The sequence below is a fragment of the Aethalodelphis obliquidens genome, unplaced genomic scaffold (assembly GCF_003676395.1).
Source record: "Aethalodelphis obliquidens isolate GAN/ISIS:26980383/991018 unplaced genomic scaffold, ASM367639v1 scaffold116, whole genome shotgun sequence".
Lineage (NCBI taxonomy): Eukaryota > Metazoa > Chordata > Mammalia > Artiodactyla > Delphinidae > Aethalodelphis > Aethalodelphis obliquidens.
The window spans coordinates 1464175-1490934 of NW_020838060.1; the positions used below are offsets into that span (position 1 = coordinate 1464175).

General features: G+C 40.6%; 1 protein-coding gene across 5 annotated transcripts in view; it reads right to left on the bottom strand.

Moving 5' to 3' along the window:
- Positions 1–18036, bottom strand: part of POGZ (pogo transposable element derived with ZNF domain) — a 48245-nt gene extending 30209 nt beyond the window's left edge. For 3 of the 5 annotated variants that reach the window (XM_027097824.1, XM_027097821.1, XM_027097820.1), the window contains exons 1-2: positions 17727–18036; positions 561–685 (exon numbers count right to left, since the gene is read on the bottom strand). In XM_027097824.1, the coding sequence (XP_026953625.1) occupies positions 561–684 (124 nt within the window). In that variant the 5' untranslated portion in view covers position 685; positions 17727–18036. The remainder of the gene's footprint in view (positions 1–560; positions 686–17726) is intronic. The other 2 variants (XM_027097823.1, XM_027097822.1) reach the window with 1 other exon arrangement.
- Between the last annotated feature and the right edge of the window lie 8724 nt (positions 18037–26760).

The following is a 26760-nucleotide window of genomic DNA, read 5'->3' on the forward strand; positions in this document are numbered from 1 at the left end:
TTAAAAGAGCAACAGATACAATTTAGAGGGGAAAAGAACTACCACTCAGTTTCTGAATTCAGGGCAATCTAGAATTTGACCCTGCAACATCACCTTTTTGAAAGAGAAGCTAACAAGCCTAAGTTTGTAAACTGTCCATGGAGGCAGACACGAAGCGAATTCTGCTCAGCTCACAAAGGAAACCAAGTTCAAGTAAAACAAACAAAAAATCCCCCAAGACTATGGGAACCTGTTTTTGACTGGGTATATAAATGAGCACTGACACACACCTTTGCATTCTTGTTCATACATCATTTGGTAAGAGGATTGCTTATGTGTTTGATAAACATTGGTTAATCCAATTCTCAATGTTTTCAATTTATTAAATGTGTTTTTAGCTTTATGTACAAGGAAACCAAAGCACTTACAGACCAGAGCACAGTGGAAAAAGGTAGCACCAGTGCCACAGTGAAGCAACCCTGGATTCTTGAAGTCTTCTTCCACCTCGCACTTTCTTAACAAAAATGCCATTCAATTCAGTCAATATAACAATGATCTAAGAGCAAAAGAATTTTTGTTACCTGTAGTAGTTTTATCCACTGAATTATAATCCTCAACTACAGAATCCTCAATGACATCACTGATTTTCTGCCATGGCTCCAACTCCTCCTCCTCACATTCCATAAAGAGGTCGGTGTCCGCCATGCTACAAGAAAAAGAAGATTGAATAAGATATTGACCTCAGAATGGGAGAAATAATTTTATATAAAATATGGAATCAGATTCCTGAATCTATTGGTAACCTATTCCCTTGTGCTCCCTCTACCATTTCCCCTAACCTCCCCCCATTTCCAAGGTTCCAGAAGTATAACTTTTATTCTTGAAAAAAAAAAATTAATGTGGAAGAGTCCACAGCAAATTATTTAATAATTAGGGTTATGAAAATTTAATCTATAATACCCAGGGCTGGGATTAGGGTGAGGCGAATCATGCAAGTGGAGGGTCAGATCCTGCTTTATTTAAAATTGATATTTTGCTCATTATGAAATTTTTTGCATTAATATTGAGCTTTCAAAAATGATACATTTGCTGTTTGAGGAAAGTACCCTAGGAACTTGTTTGGAAAACCGGGAATTTTTGAAGAAAGCGCTAACCATTCTGTCTCTAGACTGCTGTTCTACTGATTCTGGACTTGAGCTGCAACATTTCCAGCCTCCAGCCAACCCTGCTTGCTTCAGACTGGCCCCCACAATCCTAATTGGCAAGAGCCAGTTCCTTAATATCTATCCTGTTGTTACTGTTCTGAACTCAGTGGTTTTTGTATACTGATAGACTCCTTGGTTTGTCTCAAGTCTGAAGTCAAGGGGAGATTCTGTCAGCAACCAAGACCTCTCTGTTCAGTCCTTAACGGGTTTTTCCTCAATTGCATGGCTTGTCCCTATATTTGTGCTACTAAATGTATAAAGGTATATAGTTATACCACCCTCTAAATTTTCTCCAATCATTTAATATATTGTGCAATGTAAAATACATTGCATCCTTAAAGCTGTCTGTCCATTTATCTTTATTTCAAGAATCTGAACAAAGGGCCAGGATATACTTGAGCTCTGTGTTTGGTGAAATTTAAATGTAAATAAAATAAAAATAATAGCATAAAAATGATACATTAAAATAGTATTTTATCTTGATTACTGAGCTTTTTTGCACTTAAGTGAGAACCTCACTTGTCACAATCTAATTCCAACCCTGCTACTACCTTAAACTCCACCATGATTTTGGGAGTCAGGCTTTAATTTGAAAACACTGCTTAAACACTGCTTAAATTACATTCATCTTTATAATACAAATAAAGAGTTATTATTACTATGCTGCTCTCCAGTATTAGTTGACTAAAAGTCAATTTCTTTGTCTTGGAGTGGAAGTAGCATTACTGCTCAATGTTCAAACAAAACTTTTAAGGCAAGGACTCTCGGTGCCCTTAGTATCTCAGAAATTTTTTCACCACACCCCGAAAGCAAAACCAAAACAAAACAACCAACCTAACCTTTGTGTTTAAATAGTTAGGGCCCTACAATTTGATAGTATTACTTTGCAAGATGCCCAACAGATGGCGTTGTCCCCTTGAAAATTTAAAATATTCCAGCAATGCCGCAGTAAGTTGGCTAGTCAAGTGCCCAGTTTTTTTTGTTTTTTTTTAACATCTTTATTGGGGTATAATTGCTTTACAGTGGTGTGTTAGTTTCTGCTTTATAACAAAGTGAATCAGTTATACATATACATATGTTCCCATATCTCTTCCCTCTTGCATCTCCCTCCCTCCCACCCTCCCTATCCTACCCCTCCAGGCGGTCACAAAGCACCAAGCTGATATGCCTGTGCTATGCGGCTGCTTCCCACTAGCTATCTACCTTACGTTTGGTAGTGTATATATGTCCATGCCTCTCTCTCGCTTTGTCACAGCTCCCCCTCCCCCTCCCCATATCCTCAAGTCCGTTCTCCAGTAGGTAGGTCTGTGTCTTTATTCCTGTCTTACCCCTAGGTTCTTCATGACATTTTTTTCCCCTTAAATTCCATATATATGTGTTAGCATTAGGTATTTGTCTTTCTCTTTCTGACTTACTTCACTCTGTATGACAGACTCTAGGTCTATCCACCTCATTACAAATAGCTCAATTTCGTTTCTTTTTATGGCTGAGTAATATTCCATTGTATATCAAAACTACAATGAGATATCATCTCACATCAGTCAGAATGGCCATCATCAAAAAATCTAGAAACAATAAATGCTGGAGAGGGTGTGGAGAAAAGGGAACACTCCTGCACTGCTGGTGGGAATGTGAATTGGTACAGCCACTATGGAGAACAGTATGGAGGTTCCTTAAAAAACTACAAAAAGAACTACCACATGACCCAGCAATCCCACTACTGGGCATATAGCCTGAGAAAACCATAAATCAAATAGAGTCATGTACCAAAATGTTCATTGCAGCTCTATTTACAATAGCCCGGAGATGGAAACAACCTAAGTGCCCATCATCGGATGAATGGATAAAGAAGATGTGCCCACAGTTTTAATGGGTAAAGTGCTTCATTTGATTCTAACTGGTCTCTAATATTCTATTTTAATTACTTCTGTGTTCCCAAACCAAAACCACAAAGGAAAGAAGGTATGAGCAGGGTAAGAAAAAGCTCTAAAGTGTCAACTTAAATTTTCTTAGTTTTGTATTTAATTTACATATACAAAAGACAATGCTAGCCAGAAACCGAATTAAAAAGAAGCCAAATCCATATCAAAGGCATTCTTTGAGTCAAGACTACACAACACACTTTTGTATTTTCCAGTCTAGTTCCACTGAAAGAGGTAACATTCTAAACAACTCTTTTCTAACTGCTTAATTTTATACTATTGTTCTTTGTTTGCTGTGTAACTTTCTTAGAGCCCACAGCCAACAGACAATTAATGCATACTATCAAACATCCAGCAGAATGAATATAAACTGTGGATAACCTCTACAGACGGTTTTCAAGGACCTTCTTTTAGCTGTGACCAGCTGCAAGCAAACTCTCCATACATACGCTGAGCAATCTGTAGAAAACTTTCCTTGGGAATAAGCAGAGCTATCTGAATGCAAATTGTGGTTTTCAATGTCATGCTTATGGATATTTTAATAGCACATCCACAGGCTGGTCTTTTACCTCAACTATTTATAGTATCATAAAAGACTGAGTTCACGTTTTATCCCGTCAAACAATGAAGACTAATAAAAATAATGAAAGATTCTTCCATCTGACGGGAGTCAAATTATATTATTCCTACCATGAACAAGGTATTCTAAGAAACAGAGTGGAAAAGGCAGATGTGAAACGATGGCAAAGAAGAATGTTTATGTCCTAACTACTTTTGACCAAGTGAGAAAGAAAAATAACTCCTCAGATATAAGCTCTGCCAAGACAACCAATGTAAATTAAAAGATTCAAAATGGAAAGAAAATTACACTTAGAAAATATTTTTCAAGGTTTTTACAATGGAGAAGACAGTTAACCAACAAGGTCTGACAACTCGGAAAATAATAAATCTGCTGACTGAGCATATTTTATGACTCACAGCAAAACATCTCTGAAAGACACTGAAACCAAGTTTTCCAAACAGTTTATTTGGAACTGTTTTTGATCTAGCCTCTTCTATCTCAGATCTAGCCTTATTTCTGATCTAGCCTCTTCTATCTCAGAATGTGATCATTCCTTTCATTTCAGCACCTATAGCTCAGGGTCAAAAAATTAACTCTGTTGAAAAGATGGGCCATACCACAATAGAGGTATCAACCTGAATTAAATTCCTTATAAACTTTAAAATTAAAAAATGCAAATTTAGCACCCTTCAGTAGTTTTCCAGCTATCAAAAAGGAATCTTCATTAATATAATGAAATGCTATATTTAATATCTCTACCAAGATGCTCAAGGAACACCATCTTTCTCTGCGGTATTCCAAGTGATCCATGGCCTATAACCACCTTTCAACTATATTTGATCAAAGAAGACAGGAATTACTAAATAGGTAAATCTTCCCAAACTATCAGTCTACTCATGTTTAATTTCTTTCTACACCAAACCTTCAACTTAATTTCTCACAAGAAAAAGAAAAATCTGGAATTTTCCCCTCTCTACCCTATTATTTTGCTATAAAGGATAAATGTACTCATAGGCTTGGAATACATCTCACATGCAAAAACAAACAGTGACTTCCCTGGTGGTCCAGTGGTTAAGAATCCACCTGCCAATGCAGGGGACACGGGTTCGAGTCCTGGTCCAGGAAGATCCCACATGCCGCGGATCAACTAAGCCTGTGCGCCTCAACTACTGAGCCTGCGCTCTAGAACCCATGAGCCACAACTACTGAGCCCACGTGCCACAACTACTGAAGCCCGTGTACCTAAAGCCCGTGCTCCGCAACAAGGAAGCCACCGCAATGAGGAGCCCACGCACTGCAATGAAGAGTAGCCCCTGCTCACAGCAACTAGAGAAAGCCTGCACGCAGCAACGAAGACCCAACACAGCCAAAAATAAAATGAATAAAATAAATAAATTTATTAAAAAAAAAAAAGAATCCACCTTCCAATGTAGGGGACGCAGGCTCGATTCCTGGTTAGGGTACTAAGATCCCACATGCCACAAGGCAACTAAGCCCGCAGCTGCAACTACTAAGCCCTCATGCTCTACAGCCCATGCACCACAACTACTGAGGCTGCACACTCCAGAGCCCGCACACCACAACTAGAGAGAAACTTGCAGGCCACAAGGAAAGATCCCATGAACCGCAACTAAGACCAGACGCAGCCAAATAAATAACAAAACCAAAAACCTTACATTGAACTTCAATCCTTACTCAGTTTTGGGACATTTTCATTTCTTCTGAAAAAGTGCCAGGTAAAAACCTGAATTCCAGAAATTAAAAGCCAGCACATAGGGAACACCATGCTACATCAAGAGGAAAACTTGCACAGGTAGTAAATTTGAGAATCATATATTGTAACCAAGTAAAGGGGCAAACTTTCATCATATTACAACTATGAATCTCTAAATCAAGACTGTAGTGATTCCTTTTTTGCTATTCCTAAAATGAGATATCAATTTTAATTATATACAAGAGTAGGGAATTCCCTGGCAGTCCAGTGGTTAGGACTCCATGCTTCCACTTCAGGGGGCCTGGGTTTGATCCTTGATTGGGGCCAAAAAAAAAAAATTATATACAAGAGTAGACATGGGGATTCCCAGGTGGCGCAGTGGTTGAGAGTCCACCTGCCGATGCAGGGGACACGGGTTCGTGCCCCGGTCCGGGAAGATCCCGCATGCCGCGAAGTGGCTGGGCCTGTGAGCCATGGCCACTGAGCCTGCGCGTCCAGAGCCTGTGCTCCGCCGCGGGAAAGGCCACAACAGTGAGAGGCCCGCATACCGCAAAAAAAAAAAAAAAAAAAAAAGAGTAGACATGTATCCATCACCCAGCTTCAAAAATTATCAACCAATCTTGTTTCATCTATGCCCTCTCTTCTTCATATTATTTTGAAACTAATCTCTAATATCATATTTATAAATATTTTATTATGTAGCTCTAAAAGATAAGGACTTGAAAAGATCATGTACCAAAAAAAAGAAAAATCATAGAGAATTCCTTGGTCAGCCAGTGGTTAGGACGCAGTGCTTTCACTGCTGGGGCTGGGTCTGATCCCTGGTTGGGGAACTGAGATCCCGCAAGCTGCATGGCCAAATTTTAAAATAAATAAATAAATCATAGTACCATTAATATGCCTAAAAGATTTATAGTCTCAATATCAAATATCTAGTCAACACTGAAATCTCAAATTCTCTCAAACGCCGTATTTCTTTTAAAATTTATTTTATATTGGAATATAGCTAATATACAATACTGTGTTAGTTTCAGGTGTACAGCAGTGGTTCAGTTATACATATTCATATATCCATTTTTTTTCAGATTCTTTTCCCATATAGGTTATTACAGAATACTGAGTAGAGTTTCCTGTGCTATATAGTAGGTCTTTGTTGATTATCTGTTTTATATATAGTAGTGTGTATATGTTAATCCCAAACTCCTAATTTATCCCTCCCCCTACCTTTCCCCTTTGGTAACCATAAATTAGTTCTTGAAGTCTGAGAGTCCCCTTCTGTTTTGTAAGTAAGTTCATTTGTATCCTTTTTTAGATTCCACAAATAAGTGATATCACATATTTGTCTTTCTCTGACTTACTTCACTTAGTATGATAATCTCTAGGTCCATGCATGTTGCTGCAAATGGCATTATTTCATTCTTTTTTATGGCTGAGTAATATTCCATTGTATATATTTACCACATCTTCTTTACCCATTCCTCTGTTGATAGACATTTAGGTTGCTTCGATGTCTTAACTAAATACCATACTTCTTAAAGTTTGTTTGGTTCAGATTCAAATAAGGTCCACATATTATGATTATTTGGTAAGTTTCTTAGGCCTCTTTTTTTTTTTTTTTTTTGCGGTACGCGGGCCTCTCACTGTTGTGGCCTGTCCCGTTGTGGAGCACAGGCTCCAGATGCGCAGGCTCAGTGGCCATGGCTCATGGGCCCAGCCGCTCCGTGGCATGTGGGATCTTCCCGGACCGGGGCATGAACCTGTGTTCCCTGCATCGGCAGGTGGACTCTCAACCACTGCACCACCAGGGAAGCCCAGGTCTCTTTTAATTTATAGATCTTCCTTCATCTTTTTCCCCCCACCTTGTAATTTATCTGTTGAAGAACCAGGTCACCTCTTGCAATTTCTACAGTCTGGATATTGTTGATTACATACACATGGCATTTAATATATGCCTCTGGCCTCTGTATATCCTGAAATTGATAGCTGGATCTACAGACATGATTAGATACAGGTTTAACATTTTTTTCCCCCAAGACTACTCACAAGAGCAGGATTTTCTTCCAACAGGAATCCTTCTATCCAGGCTCAATGCCTTGATCTAGTCATTCTAAATCTATCATTCCCTTTTCATTTATTACCTGAAACACCTTGATTTAAAAAAAAAACAAAACATATCTACTATTTGGTTACCCAGTGGTGCAGTTCATATAGTAAAAGTCTCGACTCTTTCCATCTTGCTTCTTTCCCTTTATTTACCAGTTTTCAAAATAATGATCTGTTTTACTAGCACTTCCTCAAAGTGACCAATGAGCTTGTTCTTTTTTAAAAAATTAATTAATTAATTTTATTTTTGGCTATGTTGGGTCTTTGTTGCTGCACGCAGGCTTTCTCTAGTTGCGGTGAGCCGGGGCTACTCTTCGTTGCGGTGCACGGACTTCTTGCGGTGGCTTCTCTTGTTGCAGAGCACAGGCTCTGGATGCACAGGCTTCAGTAGCTGTGGCACGCAGGCTCAGTAGTTGTGGCTCGTGGACTCTAGAGCGCAGGCTCAGCAGTTGTGGCAGACGGGCTTAGTTGCTCCGTGGCATGTGGGATCCTCCTGGACCAGGGCTCGAACCCGTGTCCCCTGCATTGGCAGGCGGATTCTTAACCACTGCGCCACCAGGGAAGTCCAATAAGCTTGTTCTTAAACTATCATTATATCACATCATATGACACATCAATTTAAACATATTTGATATGTTTTGATCCACTGCAGTTATCCTTATTGATACTCAAAGTGTCCTATTTTGGCTACTGGGAACTTCTCAGTTAGCTCCTGAGTCCTTCTGACACAACCCTTGTGTTTGATAAAATCCTGGCTGTAAGTTTCAGGCTCATCTCATACATTCTTGCCCCAGACCTAGAATCAGCCATTTCTCTAAGGAGCCCTGATTCCTTTTGGTGTGGAATGATATTCCAAGATCGCAGTCTAGATGCTAGTGACTTCTCTGCTCATTAAAAAAAAAAAAAATTATTTGGCTGCGTCGGGTCTTAGTTGCAGCACGCGGGATCTTTCGTTGCAGCGCGTGGGCTTCTCTCTAGTTGCGGCGTGAGGGCTCTAGAGTGTGTGGGCTCAGTAGTTGAGGCACAAGGGCTCTCTAGCTGTGATGCACACAGGCTCTAGAGTGCACAGGCTTAGCGGCTCTGCAGCATGTGGGATCTTAGTTCCCGGACCAGGGATCGAACCCACGTCCCATGCATTGGAAGGCGGACTCTTAACCACTGGACCACAGGGATGTCCCTCTGCTCATTTTAAACATAAAATTATCTCCATATCAACCCCCAACTATTAGTCAGCTACCTTCAATTTCGCTTCTATGTCATTTGGCAGAAAAATTCCAAATCTACAAATAAGACTTGTCTTAGAAACTTAAAACAAACTTCTATTTTCTCCTGAGATTCTTACTGGAGATGTTTCAATCTTTTAAACTTTACTAACTAATTCTCATTACTTCCACTCTTTTTCCAACCTTTCCCTATAAATTCTATATGCAGAATTTACATATAGTTAAAAAAAATTTTTTTAACATCAAAGATTAACAAAGAGGACACAGCATGTAGTTTAACCAAGCCCTTTAGCAAGTAACTTTTTTTGAGGCTGCCTTCATTACCTTAACATAATCATCTATGTTTTGTTGCATTTTTCAGTAGTTTGTTCATTTTTTATTACTGAGTAGTGCTCCATTTATGAATAAACTATCCATCCACATGTTGACAGATAGTTGTTTTCAATTTTTCAGCTATTATGAATAAACCTGCTATGAACATTTGGGCACAAGTCTTTGTATGTGCATATGTTTTCATTATTTTGGATAAATAACCAGGAGAGGAATTTCTGGGCCACAGGATAAGTGTATGTTTAACTTCCAAAGAAATGGCGAATTTTCCAGACACTAGCCTAAGTAGCTTCTGACTTACCCAATTTACAAGTCCTGCAGAGATGGTCTTGTAACTTACTATCTATTTATTGCCATGCCACAGGGCATGCAAGATCTTAGTTCCCTGACCAGGGATCAAATCCACGCCCCCTGCATTGGAAGCATGGAGTCTTAACCACTGGACTGGCAGGGAAGTCACCGTAACATACTTTATAATGTGGGGTTGCTTAGCTCCTATGACTCTTAGTTTGGGGCCCTCAGCTGATACTCTGAAACAACAGGAACATTCATATTTAACTAAAAGATACTCAATTTAACATTCTTCCCTTAACTACTAGACTGAAATATTTGAGAGGGCAGGAATCATGTCTTTCTTTTTATTAAACTGAAGTACAACTGATTCACAATGTTGTGTCAGTAAAGTGATTCAGTTATACATACATATATATAAAATATATATGGATGTAATATACATATGTATAATATATATATATATTCTTTTTCAGATTCTTTTCCCTTACAGGTTATTACAAAATATTAAATATAGTCCCCAGTAACTATTTTTTTAAAGACTGTCTTTTCTTGAATGCCAAGATATAAACAGATCACCTCAAAAATATCAAATTTATCAACTACTCCTAACAAAAACTTTACCCATAACACACAGCTAATAAGGTTCTTTTCCAAGCAAACTGGGAGGTGGGAGGGGGATGAGATAAAGCAAAAGACCTATACCTTACAAATGAAGAGCTCATTTCTAGCTTCAATAAAATTTCCAATAGAGCTAAAAAATGTCATCATATTCCAGTGTTCTCCAACATATACTAAGCACCCAAGCTGTGCAGCATATCTGCAGAAGGGAACTGTGTTCAAAGTCTGTACATAGGTTATATAAAGGGAAACCTAGATCATTAAGGAATCCACATATGCCAGTGGCTTTTATCCAACTCAGTAATACTCAAACAGGGATAATCTGCCCCCAGAAGACATATGGCAATGTCTAGAGACATTTTTGGTAGTCATAACTAGGGGTGGGGTTGGGGAAGGGTGCTACTGGCATCTATCTAGTGGCAAGTGGCCAGGGGTGCTACTAAACATCCTACAATGCACGAGACAGACGGGGACATATCTGGCACAAAATGTTAATAGTGCCAAGACTGAGAAACCCTGATCAAACTGAATCCATGTTCTGAAGGGGAAAATTTTTTAAAAAATCATCCCACGTTCTATGCATAAAGATCTCTCATTTCTTTTTTTTTAAATTGAAATATAGTTGACTTACAATGTTATGTTAATTTTCTCATTTCTTTTTAAAATAATTTATCCTCTCTGCAACAGAAAAGATGAGAACAAGATCCCTATGAATTGTTCAAAGGGTTACATCTTAACACAGTAAAAACATTTTTATAAAACTCATATACATCTAGTTTGTTTCACCCTATAATGATCTACCTGTGAAACTTGTTCCTGCCTAGGTACGTAATTTCTCCTTATAAAACTTTAGCATTATGATGTTAGTTCTGTAAATTTATGGTTACTATCAGTATTAACTGGTAAATAATCTTGGTGAAAATAATTTCCCAAAGTCCCAAAATCTCCATTTCTAAAATTTCTGGTTTTCACCCCTTTACTATTCCTCTGTGGCTTGCTTTTGCTAAATATATCAGCTCTTATTGCCTCTTCAACTTTCCAATCATTTTCTCAGAGGGCAGTGAACCAAAATGACACGATGCAAACTTATTTCTGTGGTCCTTCTCAAAGTCCTATTGTTATGCTTAAACTTAAAATTATGGAAGTAGCTCTATGTCTCAAAGCCAAAAGGTATGACAGTAATAAGTTTAAACAGAAAAATGTTAGCCAATAATACAAACTCTGTCATCAGTTGTTTGGTCTGTGGCTTATTCTTTTGTAAACAAACAAAAGCTATTGACAATAATGTTTAACCTGAATCAAACCAAGCACTTAAATTTAACTTCCAGTTTTTAGGAAATACAGCAGTAGAGGAATAAGTTAAGTAGCACCTCAAGGAAATAATGAGATAAATCCAAAAAGTGGGACATTTTAAAAGGAAATAAGACAACTGCAGAATATGGAATATTTTATAAAACTACTAACACAGTTTAAAAATGTCAATCTCACACACACATGCATATATACATGCATGCCCACACACAGAGTGAGAAGACTAAACCAGACTGAAAGAAACTAAAGCGATGTAACAAAATGCAACATGTAAACCTTTACTGGATTCTGGTTCATAAAAAAGCTATAAATGACATATTGGGGAGAACCGGAACATTTGAATATAGACTAGATACAAGACGATATTTGGAAATTATTTTTAATTTTCTTAGAAAGAATAGTGGTATTAGAGTTATGTAGGAGAACGTATTTATTCTTAGCAAATGCATGAAATGTTCAGTGGAAGTATCATGACTGTGACTTTCAGGTGGTTCAGCAAATATATATTTTGGCGTTTTCTTACAGACATCAAATATGCCAACATGAAAAATGGTTGTGTCGGGACTTCCCTGGTGGCGCTGTGGTTAAGAATCCGCCTGCCAATCCAGGGGATGTGGGCTCGAGCCCTGGTCCGGAAAGATCCCACATGCCGCGGAGCAACTAAGCCTGTGTACTACAACTACTGAGCCTGTGCTCTAGAGCCTACGAGCCCTAAGTACTGAAGCCCGTGCGCCTAGAGCCTGTGCTCCGCAACAAGAGACTCCCCCGCTCCGCAGTGAAGAGTAGCCCCCGCTCACCACAACTAGAGAAAGCCCGCACGCAGCAATGAAGACCCAACGCAGCCAAAAATAAATAAATGGATAAATTTATGAAAAAAAAATCGTTGTGTCTAGGTGGTGGGTTCATTGTAGACACTCCTTGTAGTATTCTTTCACCTTTTTTACACGCATGAAATTTTCTTAAAATAAAAAGTTGGGGGGATCAGAGGAACAAGGTCTGGGAATCTAACATAAAATATGGTGGCTATAGTTGATAACACTATAATTGATATTTGCTAAAAGAGTAGAATGTTCACATACACACAAGATAAATATGTGAGGTGATGGATGTGTTAATTAACTGAATGGGGGGGAATCCTTTCACAATATTTATGTATATGAAATCACCATGATGTACAGTTTAACATCATACAATTTTATACGTCAATTACACCTCAATAAAGCTGAAATTTAAAAAAGAAAAGAAAAAAAGTAATGGGGAATAACTACCTACTCATATCTTGGTTGTGATATTTTGTTCTACTATATTCTGCCATTTTCTTTTTGCCATTTACTAAATCAAACTGGTAGCCTCATGGGTTGAATTTTCTGTTAACTTGTTCTCATTTCTAGGAGCAATTTTCACATAGATTATATATACACATTTCTAAAGATGTTGCACCATAATTAAATGTTAGAAAAAAATAAATCGAAGTTGAGTTATACAGGTTACCAAGGAGGTACTGTAAGATGAGAAGAACACTGCCATCTTCCATTAATCAACGCATCATGATTATCTGACATCTTGGTAACCTATCTGGTTTCTGTATTTTGTAGCAGTAATTACACTGGTAACGTGATTTTCGTGCACTCAGTAGGTTTTACTCAACACTGCAACTCACACGGGACTATTAGTGATTCCCACAGTCTTTAAGTCTTTGGTATTCATCTTTCCATCCATAATATGGGTGTACCAGATACATACCTTTCTAGGGAGGACTGAATTGTACCTTAAATGCTGGCAAATATGGTAGTCTACCTTATACTCAGGTCCTATAAAATCAGCTAGTCAGTAAAAGCCTACATAACTGAAAAGCAAGATACAAAGAGACTCTTTATACAATCTTATTTAAAAGCAGCAAAAAGAATCCCTCAGTTACAACTGTCAGTCTACCTCTGAAGTATTTGATGGGCAGAAATCTCTACCTATCTTCACCTCAAATAAGATTAGGAAAACATGTTTTCTACCAAAACTCTCCAGACAGATTTGGCTCTTGAAGCATTGAATTCCTTTAATTTGTCTGGTTCTTTTATAGCTCTAAAGTAAACTCCAGGAATGAAGAATTCAGTATCTAACATTTTCAATTCACTGCTAGCGCATACCCACTCATACATAAATCAAGATAAAAAGAACATTTGGAACAGAAAAAATGTCTTAAACAACAAATTTAAGAATACCACTCTCTTGCTCCTGAGTTAGAAATAAACAATAATAATCCTCAAAAAAATCTGTATTCAAGTTACTTCAATTTTTGACTTTAAAAGGGATTAATTCCAGAAAACCTACAGGGCTGAATACTTAGTATGGCTATAAAACTAATTATTGTTAAACTTGTAATAAGAAGCATTTATTTACCCAGTCTTCCGTATGGCCCATTTTGTCCCTCACAGTAACTGCTGTAGAACCTCACATATAATATTCACAATGGGTTCTTAAATAGTCTTAATAATCTGCCTAATATTCTCAAACATAAAATACTTTCCACTTATCTGGCAGCAAATCTCCTATCGAGAAGAACCCAAATATATTCATTATGGGTTCTTTACTAAAACAACAACTAAAGTGAGCAGTTAAGTTTCCTTTTTTTTTTTTTTCCGCGGTACGCGGGCCTCTCACTGTTGTGGCCTCTCCCGTTGCAGAGCACAGGCTCGGGATGCACAGGCTCCGGATGCACAGGCTCAGCGGCCATGGCTCACAGGCCCAGCCGCTCCGCGGCATGTGGGATCCTCCTGGACCGGGGCACGAACCCGTGTCCCCTGCATCGGCAGGCGGACTCTCAACCACTGCGCCACCAGGGAAGCCCTAAGTTTCCTATTTTTAAAGGGTACAATATTCAGTTCTTCTCCCAAGAAAAGTTCTTCTTCACTGACAGTTGTATGTTGTCTAAATTCCATTTCTACTCAATTTCATTTAACTCTGCCAAATACTAGTAAAACATTAGTCCTTTCTCCTCTCCTCTGGAGTTACATGTAAAAATACGTTTTTGTGGATATGGCTTATTATCACAAACCAGATTGCCAAAGAATCTATCAAAGTCTTACCATACTGATATTATGACAAAGACACCACCAGCTCTAGGGTTTGTAATTTAAATTAGAAATCTCCACTTTCAACAAAAAGACATATATGGAGAATAAAGACTGAAACATTATCTGGAATACATTTTATTTTACTATGATCTAATAACAGGCATTATGCACTTTACATTATCACAATTAATTCTCACTATATACCCTAAGTAATACATTTTACAGATAAGGTCAAAACGAAGTTTAGAGAGTTCAAGTAACTTGCCCTAGGTTACAGCTGGTTTGAATCCTGGCTGGGATATTTACTAAGCTTTTTTTGCTCTGGAATTCTTCCCCAAGTCATTGCCTCTTCCATTATTAACTCCAACATTTCTGAATTCTCTGGAAGTTTCTATAGGGAGACAGATTTGGATGATTTAAGGAGAAGGACAGGACAGACCCAGTTTTTGGTCTTGGGACCCCTTTACATTCTTAAAATTATTAAGGATCCCAAAGAGCTTTTTTTTATGTGGACTTTACCTTTTGATATTTACATTAGAAATTAAATCATAAAAAATGTAAATACTTATCAGTATATTCAAAAACAAACCCATTACAGGTTAACTGAAATAACATTTTCAATTAAAAATTACTATTTTTCCCCCAAAGAGTGAAATAACGTTGTTTTACATTTTTGCAAATCTTTCATGTCTAGGTTAATAGAAGAGTTTGATTCTCATAACTGCTTCTGCATTCAGTCTGTGGTTCTATGTTGTTCTGGTTAAGTATATAACAAAGATCTGCTGTCACACAGATAGAAAAAGGGAAAAGTATTCTAAAAACCTTTTCAGATAGTTTTTATATTGATATAGTACTAAAACTAGACAAATGATAGTTTCTTAAAGGATAACTGCATCTTGGAACCTGAAACCCTATCAATGAATGTTATGTTAAAATCCATTGATGTACCTTAAATTTTGAAATGATTTCTTACTCATGGTGACTTCATGCAATGGTCATTTGGAAAATACAGACTTACTGAATTATGCCTATCTTCCAACTATTGACACATTTCATCATACAATATAAAAAAAAATAGTTATTAAAACTGACATTATAAGAAAAGTCTTTCAAGTACCAGGAAGTTGTTACGGTTGAGGTATCAACTTTTTAAAAATTCTAATTTTCACTCTCAAATTTTTATCACTGGGAACAAATACTATCGTTTTCCTTGAAGTGACAAGCTCACACTTTTTTCAAGAAAACATCCACAAACACTCAAGTGTCAAAAGCTGTAGTTTATCAGTCGTTCAAGTAAAAATGCTGTTCCAGGAAACAAGTAACTCACAACTAAATCTCTCAAGTGCCTTTCCTTATAACAAAGATCTACCTCAGCAGGCGGTGTTAAGTGCTTCAAGCACACTTCCCATTTGGTCATAGACTCTTATAAATTAAAAAGACATGTACTAAAGAGCTGAAATTTAATAAAACTAATTATTTTTACTGCTTCATCAAGGACATTCTCAAGTAAGTATAGAGTTTCCTGCAGTAGTTTTATCAAGTGTTGCTTTTGGATCATAAGTGCAAATGTCAGTGAAAAAGATAAACAGTGTCTCAGTATTATTTTGAAAACAGTTATGACCTCGAAGCTCTCCTGAATGGGCCTGAGGGGATTCCCAGGGGTCAGCAGACCACATTCTGGGAACTGCTTTTCTAGATTATGCCACTGGTTCAAGGTGGGGGTGGAAACTAACAAAATTCTGTTCATCCCAAGAGTCTTCATTCTGTTAGTTCCTTTAGTTTGAGATACATCAGCATAGCTGGTACGTTATAACCGTAATATATGAAAGGGGAAGGAAATCAAGGGCATAGATTGCCACTTAATTGTTCGAAGATTATATATAGTCTGCGCACCTTTATGCTGGATCAAAAACTCAATATGGTGGTTACCCTAATCAGTCTCAGCTGAAGGATTGCAGATTAAAAATGTAGAGATGATACCCCTCTCCCCATCCCATCCAAAAAAGCTTGGGGATGAGGCCCCCCCAAACCGCACTTTTAGCGATCTGCAAGGTACTTTTTATGCACCCCGAAGTTAAGAACGATTGTGCTAAGTAGTTCAAAGTCCAATTCCCAGTTCCAAAAGCAAGGGGTCTCAAAATTCAATGTCGTTCGCCAAGAAGCAGTCTCCCCCCGGCCCCGCCGTTTCCCTTCATCTAGATGGGAAAATTCCTTTGAAAGTGAAATTGTACTTCTGTGGAGTTTTGAGCTGCGGTGGGAGGTCTCTAAAAGAGTGTAGAGGGCTGGGCCACAGTCTGCAACAGAACGACGGCTGTTCCGATAGGACACCTGTATCTCAATTTCCATCTCGAAAAAGAGATCTGGTCTAAACGACTTACTCTTTCCAGCTCTACCTTTTTCTGAGCTGAAAATATCCAAGACAATGAGAGAAACGTCCAGTATTATTAACAATTTGAGAGAATCCCGCGTCTGACAGAAGAGGAAATCAGGAAAACTCGCAGAATGGAGAGAAAGCAGGTGGATCAACATCACTCCTTTTCAGAAGGTTTTAAGAATCTAGAGAAAATAGTCCCTGGGATAAACATGGCGCCCACCGCGGCAGGATATAACCATACGAAAATAAAGCTTTTTCCGCCACATCCCATTTTATAAATCACGGCGCCACCCCAAAATTTTAGAGCCGGGGGAGGAGACTTTGTAAACCGCGGTGCACTAAGGCTTCGGGTGTACTATACGACTGAGCGGGGATTACATAACACAAGGGAGAGACTAAGCAATCACTCATTCTCCTCCTCGCGCTCAAAAAGAGCGCCCCACTCGTTCCCCGGCGGGGGTGGCGCGGGGACGGCCGAGCACCATCCCCACCCCCGGGGGACGTCGGCCCACGGCCCCTCCCGCCCGCCTCCCCAGCGCGGCCTCGCCCTCCCCTCCCGCCGCGCCCCGCCGTCTCGCCGCCGCCCGCGCCCCCGCCTCTCCCCCAGCGGGCCGCCGCCCGCGCCCGCGCCCGCCCACTCCTCCGAGACGCCTCGCGCCGGGTGTGCGTGTGGACGTCGGGTGTGTGCGGGGCCGTGGACCTCGAGTGCGCGCGCGCGCGCCGCTGCAGGCGCCGGGGGCGGCCGGCAGGCAGACAAGGGCCTGCCCGGCCCGCCGCGCGGCTCCCAGGGCGCACGCACTCACACACGCGCTCGCGCGCCGCACCCCACGCCCGCCGCCGCGGGCCGCGCCGCCACTCGAGGGGGGCGGGGGCGCGCGCCACCGGGCCCCCACCCCCACCCCTCGCGCTCCCGCCCCATCCCCCTCTCATTGTCTCGCCTCGGAACGCCTCGCCGAGCGAAAAGATAACGGAACCCCCGGGAGAAGGGGGGTGGGGAGAGAGAAAGCTCGCTCGCTCACTCACCTCCCGTGGTCGTCGCCGCCGGTAGTCTGACCCGAGGAAGGCGCCGTCGCCTTAAAGGGACCTTGCACCCGGCGCCGGGAGAAGGGGGTGGGAGCAGGGGAGGGGACGGGGGCTTGGGGGGAGACGAAGAAGAGGGAACCGTTGAAAGCGCGTCTCCCGAGGGTGAAAGGAAACCTCCCTCGGGTTCGAGTGATTTGGGGTGGATTTTTTTCCCGAGGGGGGCGGGGGGGCCCCGAGGGAGGGGGGCGGGGGGGCCAAGGAATGCGGCTCCGTGTACGGGAGCTGGCGCGGGGGAGAGAGACGCCGACTCCCCCCACCGACCCTCTCGCCCCGCGGAGGGATACGGCTCGTCACTTCCGCCCTCCCCCTTTCGTGGTTTTTCAATTGGTTGGAGCGCGTGGCACGTCATGTGCTGTGCTCATCCTAACCCCTGCCCGGGCTTCTTTTCTAGTCAAGTTTGTCTGGGCCTGCAAATAAATAAATAAATAAATAAAAATTTTTAAAAAATGAAATGAAAAATAATTAGCCCAGAAGCAATATCTAAATTTTGGTGAGAAAGATGGGACTTCCAAAGAAAATACTTCCCTGGACTTTCCAAGGAAATTTTGGGAATCTCCACACTTTCCACTCAAGGCTTATACCTAATCAAAAGGGGAACCTCATGCCACAGGCCAGATGGTGAGGCCCAATGGCACCAACGACTGATATTGGAACAAAGGCATCAAAATGGCACTCGTTCTTCTTCACGAGACATTCGGTCAGGTAGCTTTAAGTGAAGAACTTTTAAAAGCCATTTTTACCCTGAACCCTTCTGGATTCTGGAAGGAAGTCACCCATGATTGCTTATTAAGGTAGTTCATGTATGGAAACTTTTTTGAGATGAATAGACTCAGCAGAGATCTTCAATTCAAAGAAACTGTAGACTCCACAATTGTGCTTTTTGCTCCAATCAAGGCTGAGGTGGACTGGCCCAAAGAAATTGCTCTGTCCATTAAAGACTATCCTCCTGTTATTTTTCCTCAAACAAAAACTAACCTCTTTTCCAAGTAACTAAGAAATTTTTTCCTTTATTACCTCCTGAAGTGATGATAAAATTTTAGTATTTTCCTTAGATATTTGAGGATATTGTTGCTCTTTAAGCAATACGCAAATATTTGCTCCAAACCAAATGCTAAATCAAGGTACTTGGTGCAAGACTGGGGAGATGCACAACCACATTTATTCCTTCTCTAGGTACACACTCCAAACCACCAGACGATGAAAATAGGCAGTGGAGGTAAGCATTCCAAATTGTGCACCTGTGGGCATGCACACACCACCACCCATTTTCATCATCCCATTTCATACATCTCAAAAACACGAGAAGGATTTCAACTAGTCATTCTTAGGAATAACTTTATTACTTGAATTGGAAGAACCACTGAGCCTTCTGAAAATTCTTCTGAAACCGTTCCAGACCTGATCTGGAAAAGCCCATGCTGGGATTATGGAATCAATCATCAAAAGACATTCTGCATGAAGCTCTAATCCTATTTTATGCTTTCCTGCAATAATTCAATTCATTATAATGTCATTTGCCTCTGAAATATTCTTGGTGAAAAATATTTTGGCATGCTCTAAGTGCCAGCTTATGCTCTCTGCCAATGAGCTGCAGCCCAGCAGATTGTACCATCTACCACTGACCAATCACCATTAGCATACCATACTGAAAATGCATCATGCATGTATTCATTTATTCGACAAATATTTATTGAATACTTGCTATATGCCAGGCACTGTTCTAGATGCTGGGAATGCAACGACAAAGAAAACAAAGTCCCTGAATTCATGAAACTTATACTCTAGTGAGGAGAGACATACAATATACACATAAATTGTTCCAATATCTATTACAGAATAACAAACGGTCCCAAAACTTGGTGGGTTAGCACAACAATTTTATTATTATCTCTCACAGTTCTGGGAGGTGATTAGACTAAGCTAAACAGTTCTCACTTGGAGTCTCATGCAGTGGCTGAGGCTGAAGTCATCTCAAAAGCTTCCTCAAAAGTCTAGAAGTTGATGATGACTATTGGCTTGGACTGAAGCTGGGGCTGTTGGTCAAAACAGTGAGCTGTTGGCCTCTCCATGTGGCCTAGGCTTCCTCATATTATAGTGACTGAGTTCCAAGATTTAGTGCCCCAAGAGGACCAGGCAGAAGTTGTCTGGCTTTTTGTGACCTAGCCTCAGATGTCACATAGCATCGCTTCCACCACAGTTACAGGCCCACTTCGATTCAAGAGGGATGGGAAACATCTCTCAAAGGGAAACATCACATTGTAAGAAAAGTATGTGGAATGTGAAATCTTGTTGTGGTCATCTTGGAGAATACAATCTGCCACACAAATAAATGAATATATAATATGTGATATGGTGATAGGTGCTATGATGGGGAAAAGGGCAGGACAGGGAATTGGGAGTGTGGTACAGGGGTAGAGGGTGGTTGGAGAAGGCTTTGTCATTAAGGAGACATTTGAGCACAGACCTGAAGAAGGTGAAGCCAAGTTCAGGTTTTACTGTTAGTGAAAGTGAAGTCCCTGGAGGATTTTGAGCCAAGGAGTGACATGACCTGAGAAACATCTTTAAAGGAACACTGTGGCCGCTTGGAGAGAATAACTGGTAGGGGCAAGTTTAGCAAGCTATTGCAATTTTCAGGTGAGAGATGATGGTGGCCTGGACCACGGTGGGAGCTGTGGAGCTGCTGAGTGAGTTCTGCAATATGTTGTTTACTTCTCTGTGACCTATTTTTCTGTAGTTGAGTTTGTGCCCTGGGAGACAGTTTTGACCCATAATGGCTAACAAAATGTGTGTGAGTGATGGTGCTATGCCTGCCACAAAAAAATAAAGGAAGGATATCCTGCTGAATGTTAAAATGGGAGTTTTGCAGGGATTGGAGGCATCTTTGAGGAAAGAATTCAGGAAACAAGGGTAAAGATCAACAGATAATCAGGGAATGGAATAAGTTCTTTGACACTGAAAAGATTTCCTAACTATGCCACAGCCTGGGAGGATTGATCAACAGTTGAATGACTGATAGCTGGAAGAAATCGGGGGCAGAGACGTCTATAAGTTCAGAGCATTTGAAGAAAACTCTACCACCTTGCAACACCAGAGCAACATCTCAAAAAAGGCTTTATAGCTAGCGTTCCCATTTCCAGAAACGTATTCTCCTAGCTGAAGAGGGAGAGCCTGTATTCATTTGGACAGTCTTGGAACATTTTGTTGTCATCTGCTAACACACAAGTTTCTAGAGTGAAATAATAGAACTGATACTTGTGGTCTCCTGTATTTGAACCATCTTGATGATGATGGGAGAACCGAAGCAGCAGAACAAATAACCTGGATTAAATCCCTAGAAATCAATTCACATGTACCTGTATAACATATTGGGCTGGGGTCTGAAAGCCAATCCAGTGTGGTATATTGAAGAAATTGGGACCCTAATACTGCTGCTAAAAAGCTACCCAAGTCTTCGGTAGCCAACTTAGAAAAACTGAATCCTCTCCATATGGGTTTCTAAGAAAGGTCAAAAGTTAATGGAAGTCCCAAGTTGGGCATTTCACAGTTAGGTAGCAGGAGAGTGTTTCAACAGTTTATAGAAACACTTATTTGCTTCCTTGGCTTATGGTTTCTGTCACGAGCTGAAAATTGGAACCACCTGTAACTTGGAGAGTGTCAAGGCAAAGACACAAATGATTTCAACATGTCTTCTGAAGTAGTGAGCCATGGGTGCTCCTCTGCTGTCAGTTTGTTAATGTACAGACCCAATCTCTGACTCCTTCATGGGGGCCAATGCCAGGTTCCCTTAAAAATGAGCATCCCGCTCTTACAGAACACACTTAGGGTCATCAAAACCAAGAGCTCAAAGGGAGCTACTCATTTTGGAAAAGGTAGAAAAACAGTGGAAACATTTTCACCACCTGAGCATCTCCCAGCTCAAAAAGATTGACAACTGATTGCACTGAGCCTGGGAGTCTAAAGAAGTCAACATGTGGAGTGGGAAGGAGACATGGAAATGCCTAGCTTGCAGGGAAATCATCGTGAAATAAAGGACAAATGAAGATCTATGTTTGACAAGTGTCAAATAAAAAATGGGGAACTTGGAGGCTGTTGTAGATTGTATTTAAGAATATTGTTTGTTAACTCCTTATGTTTAGAGGAGCTGAGGACTCTCCTAGGGGCTCAGAAAATTCTAGGGAGGTGAGAAATAGCTGGAGGAAGTTTTCAGCCTGGGTTTCTCAAAGAATTCCTCATTAGCTTTCAGCAAGAAGCAATTGAAGTTCTCTGTCTTCAAAATATATTTTTCAAGAAATGCATAAGCAGCAATCTCATCTGTCATCAAGACTTCTCAGTGAGTTGCTATATGATTTCATGGAAGATAATAATTTAGTTAAACTTTGAATTAAATTAATATTATTTAAGAGATACTCAGAAGCAAACCTATACTTGTTTCATCTAGGTTGTTGCTCTGGAGCTGAGCAGGTATGATTATCAAGTAATTAAACTGATTCCATAAAACTTCATGGAAAAATGAATTGGATTATTTTATGGACACACTTGTTTATGTGGCTTGTTCATTATAAGAGATTGCAAAATTTTTTTTGTCTAGGATACATTCTTTTTCTAATTTAGCGGTGTTTGTATTTTACTGTAGTCATTAATAATTTCCAGAACACAACTGTGGACATTAAACAACGAGTCATTCTTTTGAAGGACGTGAGGATTAATATCATTGTTTTACAGATGAGGAGACTGAGGTATCCTCCAGAATTAAATTAAAAAAAATTTCTGGTGTAGTTAAGTGGTCAGATCCTTTTGGGTCTCTTCTTATTGTTGAGTATGTACAGTAAGAGTTAGAGGTAGCAAGGAGGCTATCTCCTGTGATAGCCAAGGATTCATTTTTTAATGCCGTTTCTATTGCCTGAAACATAAAGGTAATAAAATCTGAAAATGTGAGAGTGCCAAGATTCACCAATTTAAAATCATTTAATAGGAGGAAAATGATTTAACCTTCATTCATCCAGGAAATAATTCTCGCTTCTAGGTTTGTGTGTAAATGCATTGGTGTGTAAGTACTATGAGTCAAGTGCGAATATGAGTTTCCTCTTTCCTATGCACCTGCTTCCTGGCAGCCTCTGATCTCTGCTTCTCCTATTCAGAGAACTTATTCCTAGTCTAGAGAAGTGACTCTTAACCTTTTCCGCATTATGAACCCCTTGAAAATCTCTATGAAAGCTATGGATAATCTGCCCCAGAAAGATGCACATTTGTGCATATACACAAAATTTTGCAAACACTTTCAGGCTTAAAGCCCATTCATGTGCCTGTGCATGAACCCCAGGGAAAGAACCTCAGGCCTGGGCTCATTGGACAAGATGCTTCACTTCCTGTGTTCCCAAAGAAATGATAGCCTCTCAATAATCATATGAACATGTGTGCCCAAAGAACTAGAGATTCTTCTCATTCTGACAAGTGGCTTATTATTATTAATTACTATTGTTACTATTATAATTTTATTTCTTCCTTTACCTTTGCCCAAAATGTTATTCAATACCTGTGAAAGTCCAATAACCTCTAAGACCTGAAAGATTATCAGATAGTCTAGCTACCTCAGCCAGTTGAATTGATACCTTTGGAATTGAGGAAGTTATCTCTGATTCTCCAACACTGCAAATATAGTGACCCTCATGGGATGCCTGGCCCCATTTACCTGATTCATTGGCTGTGACTCATTGAATATTCATGTACTCTCTGCATTTCCCAGCCTTGAGGTAGGGCTTCAAGATTGAGTCCTGACAAATGGGAATATGAGTGTGATTGGTGACTCCCAGCCCACTTAAAGCACTTAAAGGTTGATGTGGCTCTTCTCTTCCCATTTAGAGAAACGGTAGGACCACAAGATGGAAACAGCCTAGATCCCTGAGTCACCCCAGGGAGGAGAGCGGAACTAGTGAGTTTCCCAAAATACATTGGACTTAACCAGAACAACAACAAAAAACCTTTATTGTGCTAAGTCATTGAGATTCCAGGATTAATTTGTTAATTCAGCATGGCCTAACTATACTGATAAATACATTGGTATAAAGACTGGATTTTAAAAAAAGAAAGAAATTACCCCAGAACACTTTTTTTTTTTTGCGGTATGTGGGCCTCTCACTGCTGTGGCCTCTCACATTGTGGAGCACAGGCTCTGGACGCGCAAGCTCGGCGGCATGGCTCACGGGCCCAGCCGCTCCGCAGCATGTGGGATCCTCCCGGACCGGGGCACGAACCTGTGTACCCTGCATCGGCAGGCGGACTCTCAACCACTGCGCCACCAGGGAAGCTCCCCCCAGAACACTTTTATGGCTAAGAATGGGAATCATTATGGTTAACTGGATAGAGCTTGATATTACCTACATTGCAGGGTTATTGTATAATAGATATGATAGTATATAAAATACCTAGGAGGGCACCTGGCTTATATTAGTTACTCCATAAATAGTGGCTTTTATTATTAGTTCTTTTAAAAAAATATTTATGTTTTTTATTTATTTGGCTGCACCGGGTCTCAGTTGTGGCATGCAAACTCTTAGTTGCAGCATGTGGGATCTAGTTCCCTGACCAGGGATTGAACCTGGGCCCCTTGCATTGGGAACGTGGAGTCTTAGCCACTGGACCACCAGGGACATCCCTATTATTAGTTCTTAAGATATCCTATAGCATACTATAAGTATTTTATGGGACATGATAAAACTGGACTACACTCATGGACGATAGGATCCCTATTCTGATTCTTTTCCAGATTCTCCCCTTAAGGTATCTCTCCTAAATAGTTTGGGTGTTGGGCTCAAGCATCTTTTATAAAATTACTGGAACTAATAACTTCCAAGAAATAAGCTGTATATTGTCTTTAATCCACCAACATTGAGTCAAATCCTTTTATTTCTTCCACACGTTAATTAAGAAAACAGCATAACAGGTAACATAATATCGCCAAGTGCTAATTCATGTGATCCAGACAATGAAAGAATATGACATATAAAATTATGCTGTGTGAGACAGTACTTTCTAGAAAGAAAAAGGAAAGCTCTATGCAGGCTCAAGTCTTCAGTGAAAACTTCTTGAAAGGAGTAGGGCTCAGATCTTGTCTTGAAGCACAGGTAGGATGTGGATAAGTAAGAGAAAGGAAGAAAAACATTCTAAGTGGGCAACAGAATGATCAAGGTACTGATCAAATCCATAAAGGATAAATATCAGGTTGAAACATATAACATTACTGGGGTTTTTTTTGTAGGTACAAAACAATCAAATATTGGCAATTTCATATTGTTCAACCTAATAAAAGCGGCATTTGTGGAGTGATACACTGGAAATTTTAACTGTATTTGTAATGTTTTATTTTTTGTCCTGAGTGGTAGGTACATAGGTTTCTTATATGACTTCTTACTTCTTGTGGTTCTTAAGTATTTCACAATTATTAAAATAATTTAATGAAAAGCAAAAGAGAAAGTAAAGTCTCATCAAATAATTTAAATGATTCCTTTAGGTAACACTCATTCTGTTGATGAAGATAACACTCAGTTTTCTCAGCATTCTCAGACTTTCACCCTCTTCCCCAGCTTTTCTCCAAGTATATCAGGGGACAGCATAGCTTATGCAAACACATGACAAAGGAGAGAATCCAGAGATCCCCCAAGTGTTCTTTGACTCCTCTGGCCTTTGGGGCAATGTGCCTCTCCACCTGGCCACTGCTTGCCCTGCTGGTGTTTGCAGCTGAAATTTGTGGTTCAAGACCATGTGGATATAAGGGACCTGGCCTCCCTTAGAGTGCTCAGGCCTTGTGGCTCTTCCTCTACTCCCCCTCAGCTCTCTGACTCTATGGGTCCTTCTCCCATTTGTCTATGAGGCTCATCTGGCCGTGGCCCCAGTGTGGCAGAGGGGGGTGTTCCCTTTGCAGTCTTCACTGCAGTGTCACCTTGCCCCTTAAGGTCACCCCTCCAGCCAGCTCCTCAGTCAGACATTCAGCCACTATGGCTCTCACTGTGGCTTTCCCAAGAAAGCTACACCTCAAGGCCTCCTGCCTGACTACACCTTTACCTGGTGTGACAGAGGAGAATACAGCGTTCTGGGCCTCCTCACAGGGGCCCAAATAGGATCAGTCCCTGTTATTCCCTCCAAATATACGATACACCTCTGTCATCTCTACACAGAAGCCTGGAGAGGAGAAATTGGGACACACATCTGACAGTTTTCCCCTTCCCCCTATTTCTCGATTCCCCTTCTTCTTCCCAGAATCCCCCCAGGGCCCAAAACACAGGCTTGCCTGCCTTCATCGCCTTCATGTCCTTCTACCACTGAGCACAGGCAACATGACCTGGCAGTCATACCCTTTGGGAGAACTCCCTGGGTTAAGCTCCCCAAGCTGGGCTCTTCAGGGAGGTACAGGAATTTTTTTTTAAAGGGAATTTAGGAAATCCTCTTTCAAGCCACTAACCTGGCTTAGAAAGTTCTTGTCTTGCTATAAAATCCTATGTTGAATGTCAGAAGCCAAATATCTCACTATTTTTTCCCCATTCCTTCTGTAACAAATCCTTATTTCCCCCCGGGGCGGATGGATGCCAAGGGCCAACTAAGGATAAAGTCATTTTCTGAGAAAGGGAAAAAGGAAAGCATGCTATTTTTCAAAAGAGTACTTTTCTGGGCTTCCCTTGTTGCGCAGTGGTTGAGAGTCTGCCTGCCGATGCAGGGGATGCGGGTTCGTGCCCCGGTCCAGGAAGATCCCACATGCCGCGGAGCGGTTGGGCCCGTAAGCCATGGCTGCTGGACCTGCGCGTCCGGAGCCTGTGCTCCGCAGTGGGAGAGGCCACAACAGTGAGAGGCCCGCGTACTGAATAAAAAAAAAAAAAAGAGAAAAAAAAAAGATTACTTTTCTAATTGCACTAAAATTCTTCCCATCCCCTGTTCCTCTCCTTCATAGAGCTCCAACCCCGACATGGGTCATGCCCCATGACCC